This window comes from Siniperca chuatsi, linkage group LG23 (genome assembly GCF_020085105.1).
Source record: "Siniperca chuatsi isolate FFG_IHB_CAS linkage group LG23, ASM2008510v1, whole genome shotgun sequence".
Classification (NCBI taxonomy): Eukaryota; Metazoa; Chordata; class Actinopteri; order Centrarchiformes; family Sinipercidae; genus Siniperca; species Siniperca chuatsi.
In genome coordinates, this window is record NC_058064.1 from 4,707,501 (window position 1) to 4,721,496 (window position 13,996).

At 37.9% G+C, this 13,996-nt stretch overlaps 2 protein-coding genes across 2 annotated transcripts in view; both read right to left on the reverse strand.

Annotated features, from left to right (window-relative positions):
* rassf3 (Ras association domain family member 3) overlaps nucleotides 1-4,164 on the reverse strand; it is a 94,458-nt gene extending 90,294 nt beyond the window's left edge. The window contains exon 1 of the mRNA XM_044186891.1: nucleotides 3,488-4,164. Coding sequence (XP_044042826.1) covers nucleotides 3,488-4,031 — 544 coding nt within the window. The 5' untranslated portion in view covers nucleotides 4,032-4,164. The remainder of the gene's footprint in view (nucleotides 1-3,487) is intronic.
* A 1,033-nt stretch (nucleotides 4,165-5,197) lies between these two features.
* Nucleotides 5,198-13,902, reverse strand: LOC122871589 (apoptosis facilitator Bcl-2-like protein 14). Its single transcript, XM_044186893.1, has 7 exons — nucleotides 13,748-13,902; nucleotides 11,450-11,897; nucleotides 9,727-9,843; nucleotides 8,283-8,344; nucleotides 7,629-7,790; nucleotides 6,060-6,176; nucleotides 5,198-5,960 (listed from the first exon to the last, which is right to left on the reverse strand). Exons 2-7 carry the CDS (start codon nucleotides 11,886-11,888, stop codon nucleotides 5,925-5,927), a joined length of 933 nt encoding a protein of 310 aa, XP_044042828.1. The 5' UTR covers nucleotides 11,889-11,897; nucleotides 13,748-13,902; the 3' UTR covers nucleotides 5,198-5,924.
* Nucleotides 13,903-13,996: the final 94 nt, after the last annotated feature.

The following is a 13,996-nucleotide window of genomic DNA, read 5'->3' on the forward strand; positions in this document are numbered from 1 at the left end:
CCTTCATGAGAAATTAATTTTTAAAAGAAATAACTGAACAAAGCTGCTGTTGCTCAACGGACTTATAAGTGACTGTTTCTGTGTGTTAATAAATGAACTGGTGGTCAGCAGTGCTCTGTTTAGAGCTACAGGGAACAAGATGCTTCCCCTCTGGAAGTTTAACTAAAATAATTTTTGTCCTTTTGCGAAGGTTGATGATATTCAGATCTAGTAATGGGCCTTTAACGGGCTTCCTGAGTGGCAATCAACCGCGGAAATGCATTTTAAATGGGCAGAAACATCAGCCCACACACTTAATCTACACACACACGAACTCCATCAGCGCTAACAATGACGGGAAACACAAAACTCATTGTAAACATAATGAGGTTAAAAGGCTAAATGGACGACGGCAGAAAAAGAAGATAGTTTGTTTTGTATCTGCGTCTACGTCAGCCTTGTTTTAGTGTTTGATATTTTCTATCCGTTATTTGTTGCACTGTTGCTGTATGTTTTTTGTGTGTTTTAGGCTGAAATTTTTACACTAAATAAAGTTCATATTGGTCTTAAAATCAGATCTGGTCCAGTCAGTTTGTTGGTTTATAGATTTAATGCAGCACCGATCAATACAACACTGGTTGTCTATCTAACGTAACTTAAATTGATCAACATATATTATTAATCCGTACACATAAAAGCTGATCTTGAAGGTTCATTCTTGACCTCGGAAATAGCAGTTTATCATAAGTTTATACTCCATCCACTGATGAAAGCTGTGATAGACCTTGGGATAAGATTTTTTTTTTGTCAAACTGCACATAAAATGGTCGTCAATCGTATTAGCATGCTAATATGGTCTAATGTAATATACAATTTGTTTATGATTATTTAACTTTGTTTTTGTTTGCTTTTTTTTTTTGCATTTTAAGTTTTAATTTCTTCTTTTGTAACTGCTGAAGTCCAAATTTGTGTCCCGTGTTATTTGTGTGTATTCATGATCCCGAGGACAGTTAGCAGCCGCATTAGAGAAAGCTAACGAGCATCTTTATACTTCAGTAAACCAGAGGTCTCAAGCTCAAACTACCCATTTCTGCCGTCAGAGAACTGTTTAGCTCAGTTGACCCGGTTGTTCAGGGGAGGTCGCTTGAACACTCAGCAGATAAAAAAAAAACAATAAATCAACAATACATTTTAATTATATACACTCTTTCATCCACAAGAACAAAACAACGGCCGATAAATAACTTTGGCCTGAGCAAAGCAGTACATTATATTACTATTAAAGGCAGAATATGGTGCTAGTTGTTAGGTTACTTTATATTCTCAGATTTTATTTTATATTTTACTTCTATTGTATTTTGTTTCTTAGCTAGTGCCCTTGCCTCTTATCTATCTATCTATCTATCTATCTATCTATCTATCTATCTATCTATCTATCTATCTATCTATCGCTAACTAGCTAGACAGCTAGCTAGCTAGCACAACACAGCAGTTAAACCAGCTGGAAGAACAGTGGACGGAAAGTTATTATTGTTGTCAATAAAATTTGTTTGGGAAAGTGTACATGACTGACTAATATGCAGTGATATGAACTTTTAAAATATGACAGACAGCCCAGGCTATCTATCTATTTAGTGCTAACTAGCTAGGAAGCTAGCTGGTTCAGTGATAAAACCACTGAAATGTTTATCTGTGACATGCTACAATGCAGTGTGACAGCAGCAAAAGTCAGCGATCTGTCTAACTAATGTCAGTTAAAGCAATATCTATCCAAAGTTTGCTAACTACAGCTAGCTAACATTAGCCTGTTTTAGCTAACGGTCCAGCTAACCACAACCAACTGAGGATGTAGCAGCAAAACATGTGAGCTTAGTGAACTGAGGAAGGGTGTGTTGTGTTTGTTATGAATTCAACTTTTCATAAGGAAGATTGTGTTTGTCTTCTTTGCCTCTCTTTAAAGCTGAAGTTTGTCTTTGACATCACAAATGATAGCAGCGTAATGCCAGTTAAATCACCCTTAAAGCTACATGACAGGACAAACGAGTAAAGAAAAGGAGGAAGTAGGTGACAGAGATGATTTTAAAAAAAAACCTTGATATTGAATGAAGGTTTTAAAAAAAGTAGTTGTTTGAATATTCAAAACCGTCTGAGTTTCATTCCCATTACAACACTAACAAGAGCACCACGGCAGCCATGTTAGGAACCCAACACATGAGGAAGAAGAGTCTTTTTCTGTTTCCTATTTCTATTGTTTACCAGAGAGAAGTGGACCTTTTAGACCTGAACCGGTCCGTCTGCATACCGTCTGCATTCCAGCGGCTGCTTATTTGCGTCATGCAAACATGTGGTGCAGACTGCATGTCAGAAGGTGCTTGATAACTATTAAAATTAGTTAGTTACCTTAAAATGCAATCCAAATATGAGTGTGCACCAAAGCAAAGGGACCTCTCTGGTAGAGGTCTCTGACTCTATAAACCCCAAAACCTTCAATTACATAAAAGTATTATATTTGGTCCTATTTTCCTGAAAACCCTTTTGTTTACTGTCACTTATACCTGTCTGATGCTAGTGGCTTTGATGGACTAGCAATTATTTTCCTGAAGCCAATGGTCTATAAACTTACTGGTTCTGTTTGGCCAACAGTTCAAAACCCAAAGATATTAATTTTACAGTGATATAAAACTGAAAAAAACAGCAAATCCTCACATTTAGGAAGCTGAAAAAAGTGTTGTAGCACTGAAGGCACCAACCAAACTCTGTGCAATATTCTGAGTATTTTAAAAAATCACTAAAATTCCCTTTTTGTCATTTTAATATTTGTTGTAACAACATGTTATATCCCCTTCATTATGATGCGGTGCCTGGTATTTAATTCTGGTGGAGAATAATGATTTCGTTTCATGTTAACGTAATTTATTTTTTTTATTTATTCATAAAAACGGTCTAATTTTGTCAACAACAAAAACCTAGAATCATTCTTAAAAACCCAACATGTGTAATATGTGTCTAATCAAAGAGTGTAAACTCTTCTTCATGTCATTATAAAACCCCCAAATTAATAAAAATATCACAGAGGACATAACCTCTTTGTCCTTAGTGGTAGCTATGGCAATGCCCTCTGCTCAGGTTAGGCTCAAATGTCTTTGAGAGGTATCCAATGGGGTCAATTTTACATTTACACTCAAATATCCACTTCTGATTTGATGGTTTAGATGCTTATTGATTAATTTGTTGTAGAAATTACCAATACTGCACTGGCTGTCTGCGGGAAGGTCTAAAGAGGAAAATTCTAAGGAAAACTGCTTTTTTGTTGATTTTTGGCATGAAAAATGGTCCAATTTAAAGGCCACTGAATATTAAATTTCCATTTTAGCAGTCAAAATATATATTATGGTTAATATAGAAGCCCCCCTGACAAAGTTTGACACCCAAATGAGTCTTGGGACTTCCTCTGAAGGGGCTCCTCATCTTGGGAGACCTACCCCCTACTCATCATCTGCAGACTCACCTGCACAGGTGAGGCCATACTGGAAGATGTATTGACAGCACACATCACACCAGGTGTTCTCGCCTCCGGGCTCGAAGGTGTGTCCCTCCCCGGACTCCTCTTTCACCCTGGGGTCCCTCTCTCCGGGGGAGAAGATGGTCCTCACATCGGGGGGCCTGAAGCCCTTCTTCCTGCTCCGCGGTGGCCCTCCTTCCATCCCGTTCCCGGCGGCTTGTGGCTCGCCGTTTCTCCTCTCGTGGCTCGGGGTACTCTCCCGTGGCTTCACCTCCGAGCGCCCTCTGTCACTCCAAGCCGCCTCCAGGCTCTCCAGACTGGCCGGTTGAGGAGACGGATACCGCCGGACAGCTCTCACCAACACCGCGCCCTTGTTGGCCTTGGAGATCCGCATCTTGGCACCCGGCGGCGGCCAAGTAGCCTCCGGTGCCTCGCTCAGTGTACCGGGGGATTTGTTTATATGAACAGTCCGTACGGTTAATGGAGAGTCATCCGTAACCGAGGAGCGCGTGGGGACGTACTTCCGACCCTGGTGTACGACGTTAAACATTACGCACACTCCTCATACTCCGCTGCGTTACAAGTCGGTAGAGTACAGGTGCAACAGTAACAGACAGGTGAGACGTCATCGACGACAGCGACTGATGAGCCGTGTCCTCCCGGAGGGCGAGCCTGTTGTCGGTAAGCAGGTTGAGGCAGTCTAAGGTTTGCAGGGGAACGGGTTGGATCTCATTTCACCGGGAGACATCAAACAGCAGCTCGGACTGCCCGACTACACGAGTACACGCCAAACTCCGTTTAAAGAAATGCTCATTTAAAGATTATTTTGTTGTCAGAAGGCGTTATCACTTTGCAAACTCGATTTAAATAACACAATGAATTAAAAGGGATTGTTCTCTTTAATTCGGCATACATCGCATCCATTACAAGCACACATGAAATAAAATTAGAACTTATTTTTGGGAGGCCTGTTTGATCCTATGCAAAAATCACCCAAGAAATTACTTCCTCTGAACTGCAAACCAAATCTAAAAGTGGAGATTTAATTAAAGCAAAGTGCTGGTAGCGTTCTTTATTTATATGCCGAATTTATCAAAAATTAATATAACAATTTGTCACTCTGGGAAGCATTGGCAAAGTAATTAGAAAATTAAAAACTACTAAAAATACTATAAATTACAGTTCCTCCTTTGACCACAATGCGGTGCTGTTTCTTATTCAGCAAAATCAAGTCTTCTTAATTAAAGGAAAACAAAGGATGTGTAAATTATAATAAAGTAGGCCTTAACAGCCTTTAATGACATTTTAAACATGCACCCGACACAAGGAGGCAATTTTAACAATTCAGTTAATTATATTATGGCACATTATACTATGATTCTTGATTACAATCTTATAGACAGTTTGACATCCTTGCACTTAATGTGTCATATTAAACATTTCTCTTGACATAAATACATTAATATATTGATTTACTGTTCACTATCAATTGACCAGTTTCTGCTGCAGTAACAAACGTTTTGATAAACAGTAAACATTCAGAAAACAAAATTAATACATCACTGAGCGAGGACCATGTGATTTTGACAAGACCTTTTATTTTTAGTCGTGCACTCAAATGTGTAGCAAAATTAACAAATTCATACAGTACACACAAGATTTATTTGGCTAAATTAATTAACATGTTTTGAAAAAGAGTTTTTTAAAAAAAAAACAAAAACCCTGAAATGCAGAAAATAACACCGGCAATATTTAAAGATGTATCCCTCAAACTCGCAAAGAAAAATATTTATTAATTTCCATGAGAAAGTGCAAGTGCTGACAAATGACAAAATAAGCTACCAAACTACAGCACAAATAGTGCCAATTTAAAATATCTACAGCTACCCTTCATCTCCCTGAAAACAAGAAAATTAAAGTTATTATAATGTTTTACAAAATAACACTTATAATTTCATAACTGTAGTTATTAAATGGCACATAAGTAGTTTCTTCTTTGGCTCGGTGTACTTGTAAAACTTCTTATAAAAACATGCCAGTAGAGAAAGACCTGATTTAATATTTCTCTAATGCATACAGCTGCAGATATGTTAATGCTTGTCTGGTCGGTGTTTTATGTGAACATGCACATAAAATTGGATTAGCAGAATACAAAATCTGTGCTCTGAGTCATATTTTGTTTTGTCATACAAACAATTTAAAGCCTTCAAAAGCACCAAAAAAACAACAACAAAAAAAACAAAACAACAACAACCGCCAAACAACAAAAAACCCCTCAGTAAGAGTGACTTCAAAGATGCAATTCTGTGACAATGGTGGGATACTAAAGCTCTCCACTTCAAGACAAACTGAAGGAAAAACGTTTATTTGGGTCTGCAGCCCTTAAAAGGACCAGTGTGGCAGGTTCCCCTGCAGGGGGCGCTGTTGCGCTGTAAAAAACACTTCAGTTGTCCTCGTCTTCACTGTATAAGGCTTCCTCCTGTGAAAGAGATGAAAATATTAACATTAATTTGAAAAGGCTTATGGGTGAATTAACAAGCTGTGTGTGTGTGTGTGTGTGTGTGTGTGTTTTACGCACATATCCGCCCTGGTTCTGAGCCCAGGATGAAAAGTGGTCTTGCAGATATCTGGCTCCGTGGTCAAGCATTCGGTTCATGGGCAGCGTGTCCACTGCTGAGGACAGACGACTGGTGACCTGCCGGGGAACAGAAACATCTTCAGCCAAAAGAGACATTTAAAAAGGAAAATGATTCACCTGAGCTGTGGATTCCTGCTAGGATTCTGCAAATTAAAAAAAAAAAGGTAGTCTGAAGACTTTGTGTCGGGATATTCTTCTCTTTTTAAGATGGTCACTTTGTCAGATCACTGAAATTAACATCGTTCCTCTTTCTCTTCTGCATGTTTACACTCCCGTGGGCCAGTGTCACTGAACGCATCGTAGAAGTTGTCAAATAAGGCGACAGAGAAGGAAAAACATGGATCCTGACATGATAATAACTTTGTTGGTTCGTCGTGAGGTGTTACAGATCCTCCACTAGGACTCACTAAATGGAATAAAAACAATATGCCCGACACCTCACGTCTGTTTGATCTGATATCGTGTCGTCCGATTCCTGCATTACTCGCACAAATATGACTTTGCCCAATCCATCGTTATTCACACCAGTTAGCTTCAGTACCAACTCGACAGACATGAGCTGTAGCTAACTAGCAATGTACGCACAGAGTACGTCTGTCGGGGTGACAGCTCTTCTTTCTGTTAAGACTTAACGCCACGTGATGGGCACAAATTCAAAAAAAAAAGACGTTTCGGCCTCAGTTCGCGCTGCCAAAAGGTTCATTCCCGTCTGTTCGTGTCTCTGCATTGACTTTATGTCTCACTTTGCGTCAGTGGTGGACGTACATTTAGTCAAGTGCTGTACTTAAAGAGTAACTAAACCCCAAAGTTTTGGCTGAAGTGGCTCCACCCTGGAAATTCACGTGAAAAAAAAAAAAAAAAAAAGTATGAACATGGGCAGCGCTGGGAGGACGGGCTCCTACAGATTAAGCAAAATTAGATTTAAGACTTTTTTAATGAAACTTGGAATTAAATTTAAGACCAATTTTACAATAAGGAAAAAAAAAAAAAAAAAAAAACATGAACCAACATCAATGACGTTTATTGTAACATAAAACATGACGTTTCTGGTCCAGTGAAAAAGTTAGATGATCTACTTCAAATGTTGAAAAAATTTGAAACATTGAAGCATCAGTATTGATAATGTAATTTATTATAATACATCAGTTTTACTTTTAATACTTTGAGTTACTTCATCTGATGATACTTCTGTACTTTCACTTAAGTAGGATTTTGGATGCAGGACTTTAATGGAGTATTTTTAAGTAAAAAGGATCTAATTACTTCATCAATCTTTGCTTTGCATACAGTCTGAACAAAACTTTAAAATTTAGGCAAATACTAATTAGTTTGTGGCAGTTATTTGTTCCCACTCCTTGAAATTCAAAATTAACTTCATACAAAAAAAAAAAAATTCACGTATTTTGAGCTTCCCCATGTTTGTTAAAGGCGGCCTGTGTGTCAAAAACACCTGCACCTTTCCCCACCTTTTTATTTGACGTCTTTAAAACATCATAAAGTTTTCCTCACCTCACAGGTCACGGCGATCTGGGTTTTGGGTGATGCGTGTGGCCCCAGAGATTCGGGGTCGGAGGTCATGAGGCCCATCCTCATGAGAAGAGTTTTTATTAGCTTCTCAAAGAAACGGTAGTTCCAAAAAATCTCTCTGGCTCGAATGGCATCTTTCAGCTCCTGGCGGAGACGAGAAACATTTTCTGTTTAGTGTTTTTTCATTGATAACAACTGAAACAGATTTAATTAATACTGGAGGAGACAACTGGCACTAAAATATATGTTTTTAAAAAACGGGCTCGATGGCAGAAATGTCACTTTCACAAAATTTGCTTTATGTTTTAGAGCAGAAATGTGGCAAAATTTTGAATTAATTCCACTACTGCATTTCGAAAACATCCAGTAGCTGATAAATGCTCGTCTGAAATGTTTATCAGCTGTAAGAGCTGTAAAAAGACGCGTATGTGGACTCTAGACCTGCCAGATATGGTGAAATATGAGCGTGTTGTAACCGCCGCTGAAGCTCAGATCTGGTAAGAAACAGTATGATGTCATATAAACTGATTACAAACAACTTCTGCCATGAACTCACAAAGAATTTCCTAAAACATGATCCAAAAGGTCGAAGGAAATGAGGTATTTACGCAGGTTTCCACGTCCGTTGTTTCTTACCTTATCGTTCAGTTTGTCTCCAGCCTCCCTCAGCAGCAGGGCGATCACTTTCTCCACATCGTCTAGACAACACAACACATGATAATCAATCAACAAAAACAACAACAACAAAAAATAACCCCACAAGAAAACCACAGGGATTAACGGGTTTATAGACTAAATGGAACATAGCTTTGAAAGGCCGCAATGTACCATAAACAGTACAGGGAGGGTTCACCCCAAATTAGTACCTGTGGTGCTATTTATCCATCTAGATTGTTACCCCGGTTACTACGATAACCCACAGACCTTGCTGTGAGCAGTTTCATGTAGGAAGAAAGAAAATAGTTCCTACATGAAACTGCTCGCAACAAATCTGTGGCTTCTCTTGAGTGGCCGGGTTGTGATTTCTGGAAAGAGACGTTGATGTTGAGTTTTCCAAATGTATTTTTTTTTTAGCACTTTAAGAACCACAAGTCCCATTATATTCAAAAATTGTAGACATCTCTACAGCTGATATCTCCAAAACTCAGCAAATCACACCAAAACTATCTAGATGGATAAACAGCACTGCAGATAAGAGGAAAAATATGTATTTTTGTTTTTGGGGTGAACTGTCCCTTTTAATGTGAGCAGCCTGCCAGCGACTACGTGCAGTGCTAGTGAACATATTTTTCTTTAACAAGCAAATTATTTTTGTACACAAAGTTCAGTTGTCGATTCGTCAGAAAGAGACCTCTGTTTTTACATGACAACGTATAATTTATTGGGTGGAAAAAAGTGAACCACGTGTTTGTAGCAGTGTCCGCACATTCACCCCATAAAAGTAGGATCTTTTAAAAGATCCTTTATCAGAGTTTTTCAAATGTATTTTTTTTTTTTTAAGCGCTTTAAGCACCACAAGTTCCATTATATTAAAAAAACATGCACACATCTCTACTCCAAAACTCAGCAGCTCACACCAAAACTATCTAGATGGATAAACAGCACTGCAGGTGAGTAGCTGTAGCTTTAACCACCTCCCCTCTAAGTAATGGACCGCTTTGCTTTAGCGAGGCGTTTATTTGAAGTTCATGTAAAACCATCCCTTCTTTACTTCTGTGTCAGTACTGCACTGTGATGAAACTACGTTGACAGCTGTAGTTATATTTTCTCATTTTGAGTCCCCTAATGGCGCTACTGACACTGCTAAATCTACAGAAATGTAATGACTTCTGACAACAGGACTGTGTGTGAAAAGTCTTTTTACTCTTGGGGAGACATTTTTGTGAGTAAAACTTACCCAAACCAGCAGAACCGGTGGCCTTATTTTACTATTTGGAGGCATTCATCAGGGTGAAACGAGCAAGTTTGTGCAGTTAAGAGTTTGCTGATTCAGACTTGACACACACACACACACACACACAAGCAAGCCTCACGGAAAACAGTATGAGAGGTTTCCTGTAGGGAGGAAACCATAACTCACCTTCTGGTGCGTCAGACTCTATGTCTGGAGGGATGAACGGGATTTCATTAGCGATCTCTGTCAGTCTACTTACTACCTCTTCCAACTTATCGTCCTCCTTAGTTTCTACTACGCCTTCTGAAAGCAGTAATAAACAAATAAAAAAAAAAGTTTAGAGAAAAGAAAAAGGCAACGATGGTGCGAACACACGCGTCACAGCAACAAGTCCAAGCCTGAACCGTCGGGTTTTCCCCAAACACATTTAACACATCAACCTAAAAAAAAAAACAAAAAAAAAAAAACCCACACACGCTGACAATCTGTTATGTCACGAGCCACGAGACCTGACTCACAGTCTGCTGACACAAAAGTCAACAAACAGGGAGAACAACAAAGCTTGAACTTCTTAACTCGGGTTAAAAAAGCTGAAAAGGTATTTGCATATTGGCAAAGCTACAACGTTTTCATGACGTACTGGGAGATCAATGCAAAAAAAAATTGATGAGGGGGATTTTTGGTAAAACTGCTTAGATTAGATTATTGCTGTAAACAGGTATATATCAGGGCTGCAACTAATGATTATTTTCATTCAATCGATTAACCTGCAGATTATTTTCTCAATTAAAATGCCCGCTATGATTCCCCACACACCGAGGTCATGTACTGATGTTGCTTGTTTTATATCGGCCAACAGTCCATAAATATAATCAGTTTACTATCGCATAAAGAGTCAAATCCTCAACGAGAGAATTTTTGGCGTTTTGTTTTGAGAAGTGACTGAAATGATTCATCGTTTAAAAAAAAAAAAAAAAATCTAAAATATATGCAACACTATCATCTGGCTGCTTCAGCCGTATCACACTGGACTGGAAAGTCTGGAAGATATTCAAGCAGGAGGCGGTTGTTGCACTGCTGCAGTTTCATCTTGACTTATGGTGAAATAACGTTATAATGCAGCTTTTAATTTTACTGTTTCATGCCTAAAAAAGGGGCACAAAGCCTAAATATCCTTATTAAATATTCTCCTTAGTCCCGTTCACATTTTTATTATACAATTATTATACATAACACTACTTACAACTAACTATTAGTTTAACTATCGATTAATCTGCTGATTATTTTCTCGTTTAGTCTTTAACTAAGTAAGGAAATAGTAAAAAGTACCTGTTATGACTTTCCGCAGCCAAAAATGTATTAAAATTGCTTGTTTTATTCAACCCACTGTCCAAAACTAAAAATAATTTGTTTACTATCAAGTCACGCACAAGTCATTTATATAGTCAAAGGTATTTACATATAGCTTTTTAATGTCATCACTCTAATTTGTCCCCTCTGGGATCAATACATTCTTGTTATATCTTTTTCCTTTGGTTTGTCCGCGTGCAAGTATATTTTGAATATTCAGATTTTAAACCAGGTATACAGTAGTTTGACATTCTTACTAGAGCTGCAACGATTAAATCGATTAGTCAGTCGACAGAAAATGTATCTATTTTCATAATCGTATAATCATATTAAGCAAAAATGCCAAACATTTGCGTCATACATGACAGTAATCTGAATATCTTTGGGTTTTGGACAAAACAGAAAACATCTGAAGACGTCACCTTTGGCTGCGGGAAATCATAAAGAGCATTTTTCACCATTTTAAAGACAAAACGATGGTTCGGATTAATCGATAATGATTATCATACAGGTGAAATGAATGCACTGGGGTTATCTGAGGCTGTATCTTAATTCTCACCGTCTATACTGATGTAATCAAAACATCTGTTGTCAACATCAGGTGGGCTCTCAATAGTTTGGGGCGGTTCTTCGTCTACTGTTTGAGGTCTGACACATCTTATAACGCTCGACAGACGTTTTCTCCATCCCTTCTTCTTCTTCTTCTTCTTCTTCTTCTTCTTCTCCTCCTCCTCTTTTTCAGTCTTGACCAGCGTCTGAAGTGGGGATGGTTCCTTTGTATCGGTCCCACCATTTAATGCAAACTTGCCGTCCTGTGTGGATAACTCGTTGTCCTTTTCCGGCAGTCTCCTCTTTGCATAGGCCATAAGGAGTCTGAGCTCCACCGTGTCCCCCATGCTGTCTGTGTCTGAGGTAGATTTAGGGTCACAGTCCGTGCTGCTGGTGAGGTCATTGCGGTTGGAGATGGGGCCGTGGGTTTCCCCATGTCCGTTTGCCATGTTGGTTTACTGTTGATAAAAAAAAAAAATAAAAAAAAAAGTCATCATAGTGATCAAATTAAAAAACAGTACAGTAAACTCAAAATCATGATTTTGTAGCTGATTAGGTGTTAATTATAAATGTGGTCTTGCCATTATTTTCTGTTAAGTGCTCCAATTATGTTTCTTTACTTAAATTTTATTATTTTGCAAGAAAAGTCAGAATAAAGAATTATGATTTTTAGTTGTTATAAGCTGCTTTTCCACCATAAGTACCAGGAACTACTTTTAAAAGGAACTAAAAAACTTCCTTCAGCCCATTGTGGTGTGAGTTTCCACCGTGGTCTAAACACCCGGGAAGATTAGTCAAATTACACCCATTAGGTTACACCCATCACAGAGCTGCATAACTGTTGTTTTAACCTGTGCACTCTCACCTGTTTTAAATAAATACTCAGCTTACCGGTGTATAATGGTGAGATTGAGAGCCACTGCTTCCTCAGAGCATTGTAATATTAGAATATGGTAACATAAGCATTACGTGTCTTTTTACATATATAGTAGTATAATACAAGAACAGCCACTATGCACACATTTTATATATATATATATATATATAGTGGATCTACCTTCATGTTGTCTTCCATATAGTACTGAAACAATTACTTGGTATCTGTTAATCGATTAAGCTTCTCAGATGTGAGGATTTGCTGCTTGTTTATCACTATAAACTGAATATCTTTGGGTTTTGGACTGTTGGTCGACACAAAACAAGCAATCTGAAAGAGATATCTTGGGTTCTGGAGGGGTATTTCTAATTTTCTGTAGACTAAGCAATTAGCCGATTTATCAGACAGATAGAATAATCAATAATAGAACATTATTGTTGGTTAAAACCGTACTTCAGTATTATTAATTTTTGTAGTATTAAGTTTTGTTAACTGCATGTTTACAAATACATCTCATTAGATTCAATGTATTCATTCTTTGGACTTGTGTTCTTCTAATTATTATCAGTTTTATGTCCATTTTGGTTATATTTAGGACTGCAACTAACTGAGTATTTTCATTATTGATACATCAATTAATCGTTTGGTCTATGAAGTGTAAGAAAATAGTGAAAAAATGCCCATCACGTTTTCCCAGACTTATTCAAATTGCCTGACTGGTCCAAGGAACAATCAACCCCCCCCCAAAATATTAATTTTACAATGATATAAAAAGAGAAAAGCAACAAAACATTTGAGCAGCTGGAACAAGTGAAAGTTTGGATTTGTTGCCTGATAAATGACTTCAACAATTACAAATAATTTTCTGCTAATTAATTCTGTCGATTAATTTACTTTCTACTGACTACTAAACTGGTTTTTACAGAGCTAACTGTTCACTTGTTTTCATGTTGTACTGCCTACATTCTGCACACCGTAATAATTGTGAAATAAACATTTTTCATTATTTGATCTTATCCACCAATATTCATGCAATACTCGTCAGTTTTATGTTTATTTTAAGTCAATTATGGTTATATTTCTGCCATTGTTTCACCGCATTGTGTCCCCCTCTGGAGGTGGGTAGGCGAGAATTACACTCTGAAGTATCCGGGTCACGGCGAGGCATGTTTCCGTAAACACACAACAAAATACAGCAAGGAATTTAAGAACAAGTTAATTAACTGATACATGACATGTTTAATTAATAAAAGACTTCAAACGTGTCGTTTTGACACTAAGCCATTAGCTGGTTAAATTAAACGTTTGTCAGTTGACGTAATAACGTAACGTACTCAACTGCCAAAACTACCAAAACCCACTTTACCCCACTTGTCAACAAGTATTTCATGTATGTACAATATTTAAAAACATAAAAACACGGGTACTTACGGTACTTACGGTCCAAACGACTAAAAAGACGGTAAAAGAAACTAAAATGTCCACAGAAGTGATTCCTTTACGCCGACTAAAACAACTCGTCTTAAATAGTCCGTCTTCCAGGGCGTGCGTTACACGTCTTACGTAATGACGCACGCTAATGTTAAAGAATGCTAACGTAAAACAAGCTAATTACGCGCCCGTCTTCAGATTTTTAATAAAGTTTTTCCGTTCAAAGTCAGTGGATAAATCAGCATGTTG

Bases quoted from the DNA above. Each gene is read 5' to 3' on its own strand.
- LOC122871589 (XM_044186893.1), bottom strand. From the start codon at position 11,888: ATGGCAAACGGACATGGGGAAACCCACGGCCCCATCTCCAACCGCAAT. The intron at 9,844-11,449 runs GTGAGAATTAAG...TACTGCTTTCAG, and splicing joins TGATTACATCAGTATAGACG to AAGGCGTAGTAGAAACTAAG. The intron at 6,177-7,628 runs GTGAGGAAAACT...GTTCCCCGGCAG, and splicing joins AGATCGCCGTGACCTGTGAG to GTCACCAGTCGTCTGTCCTC.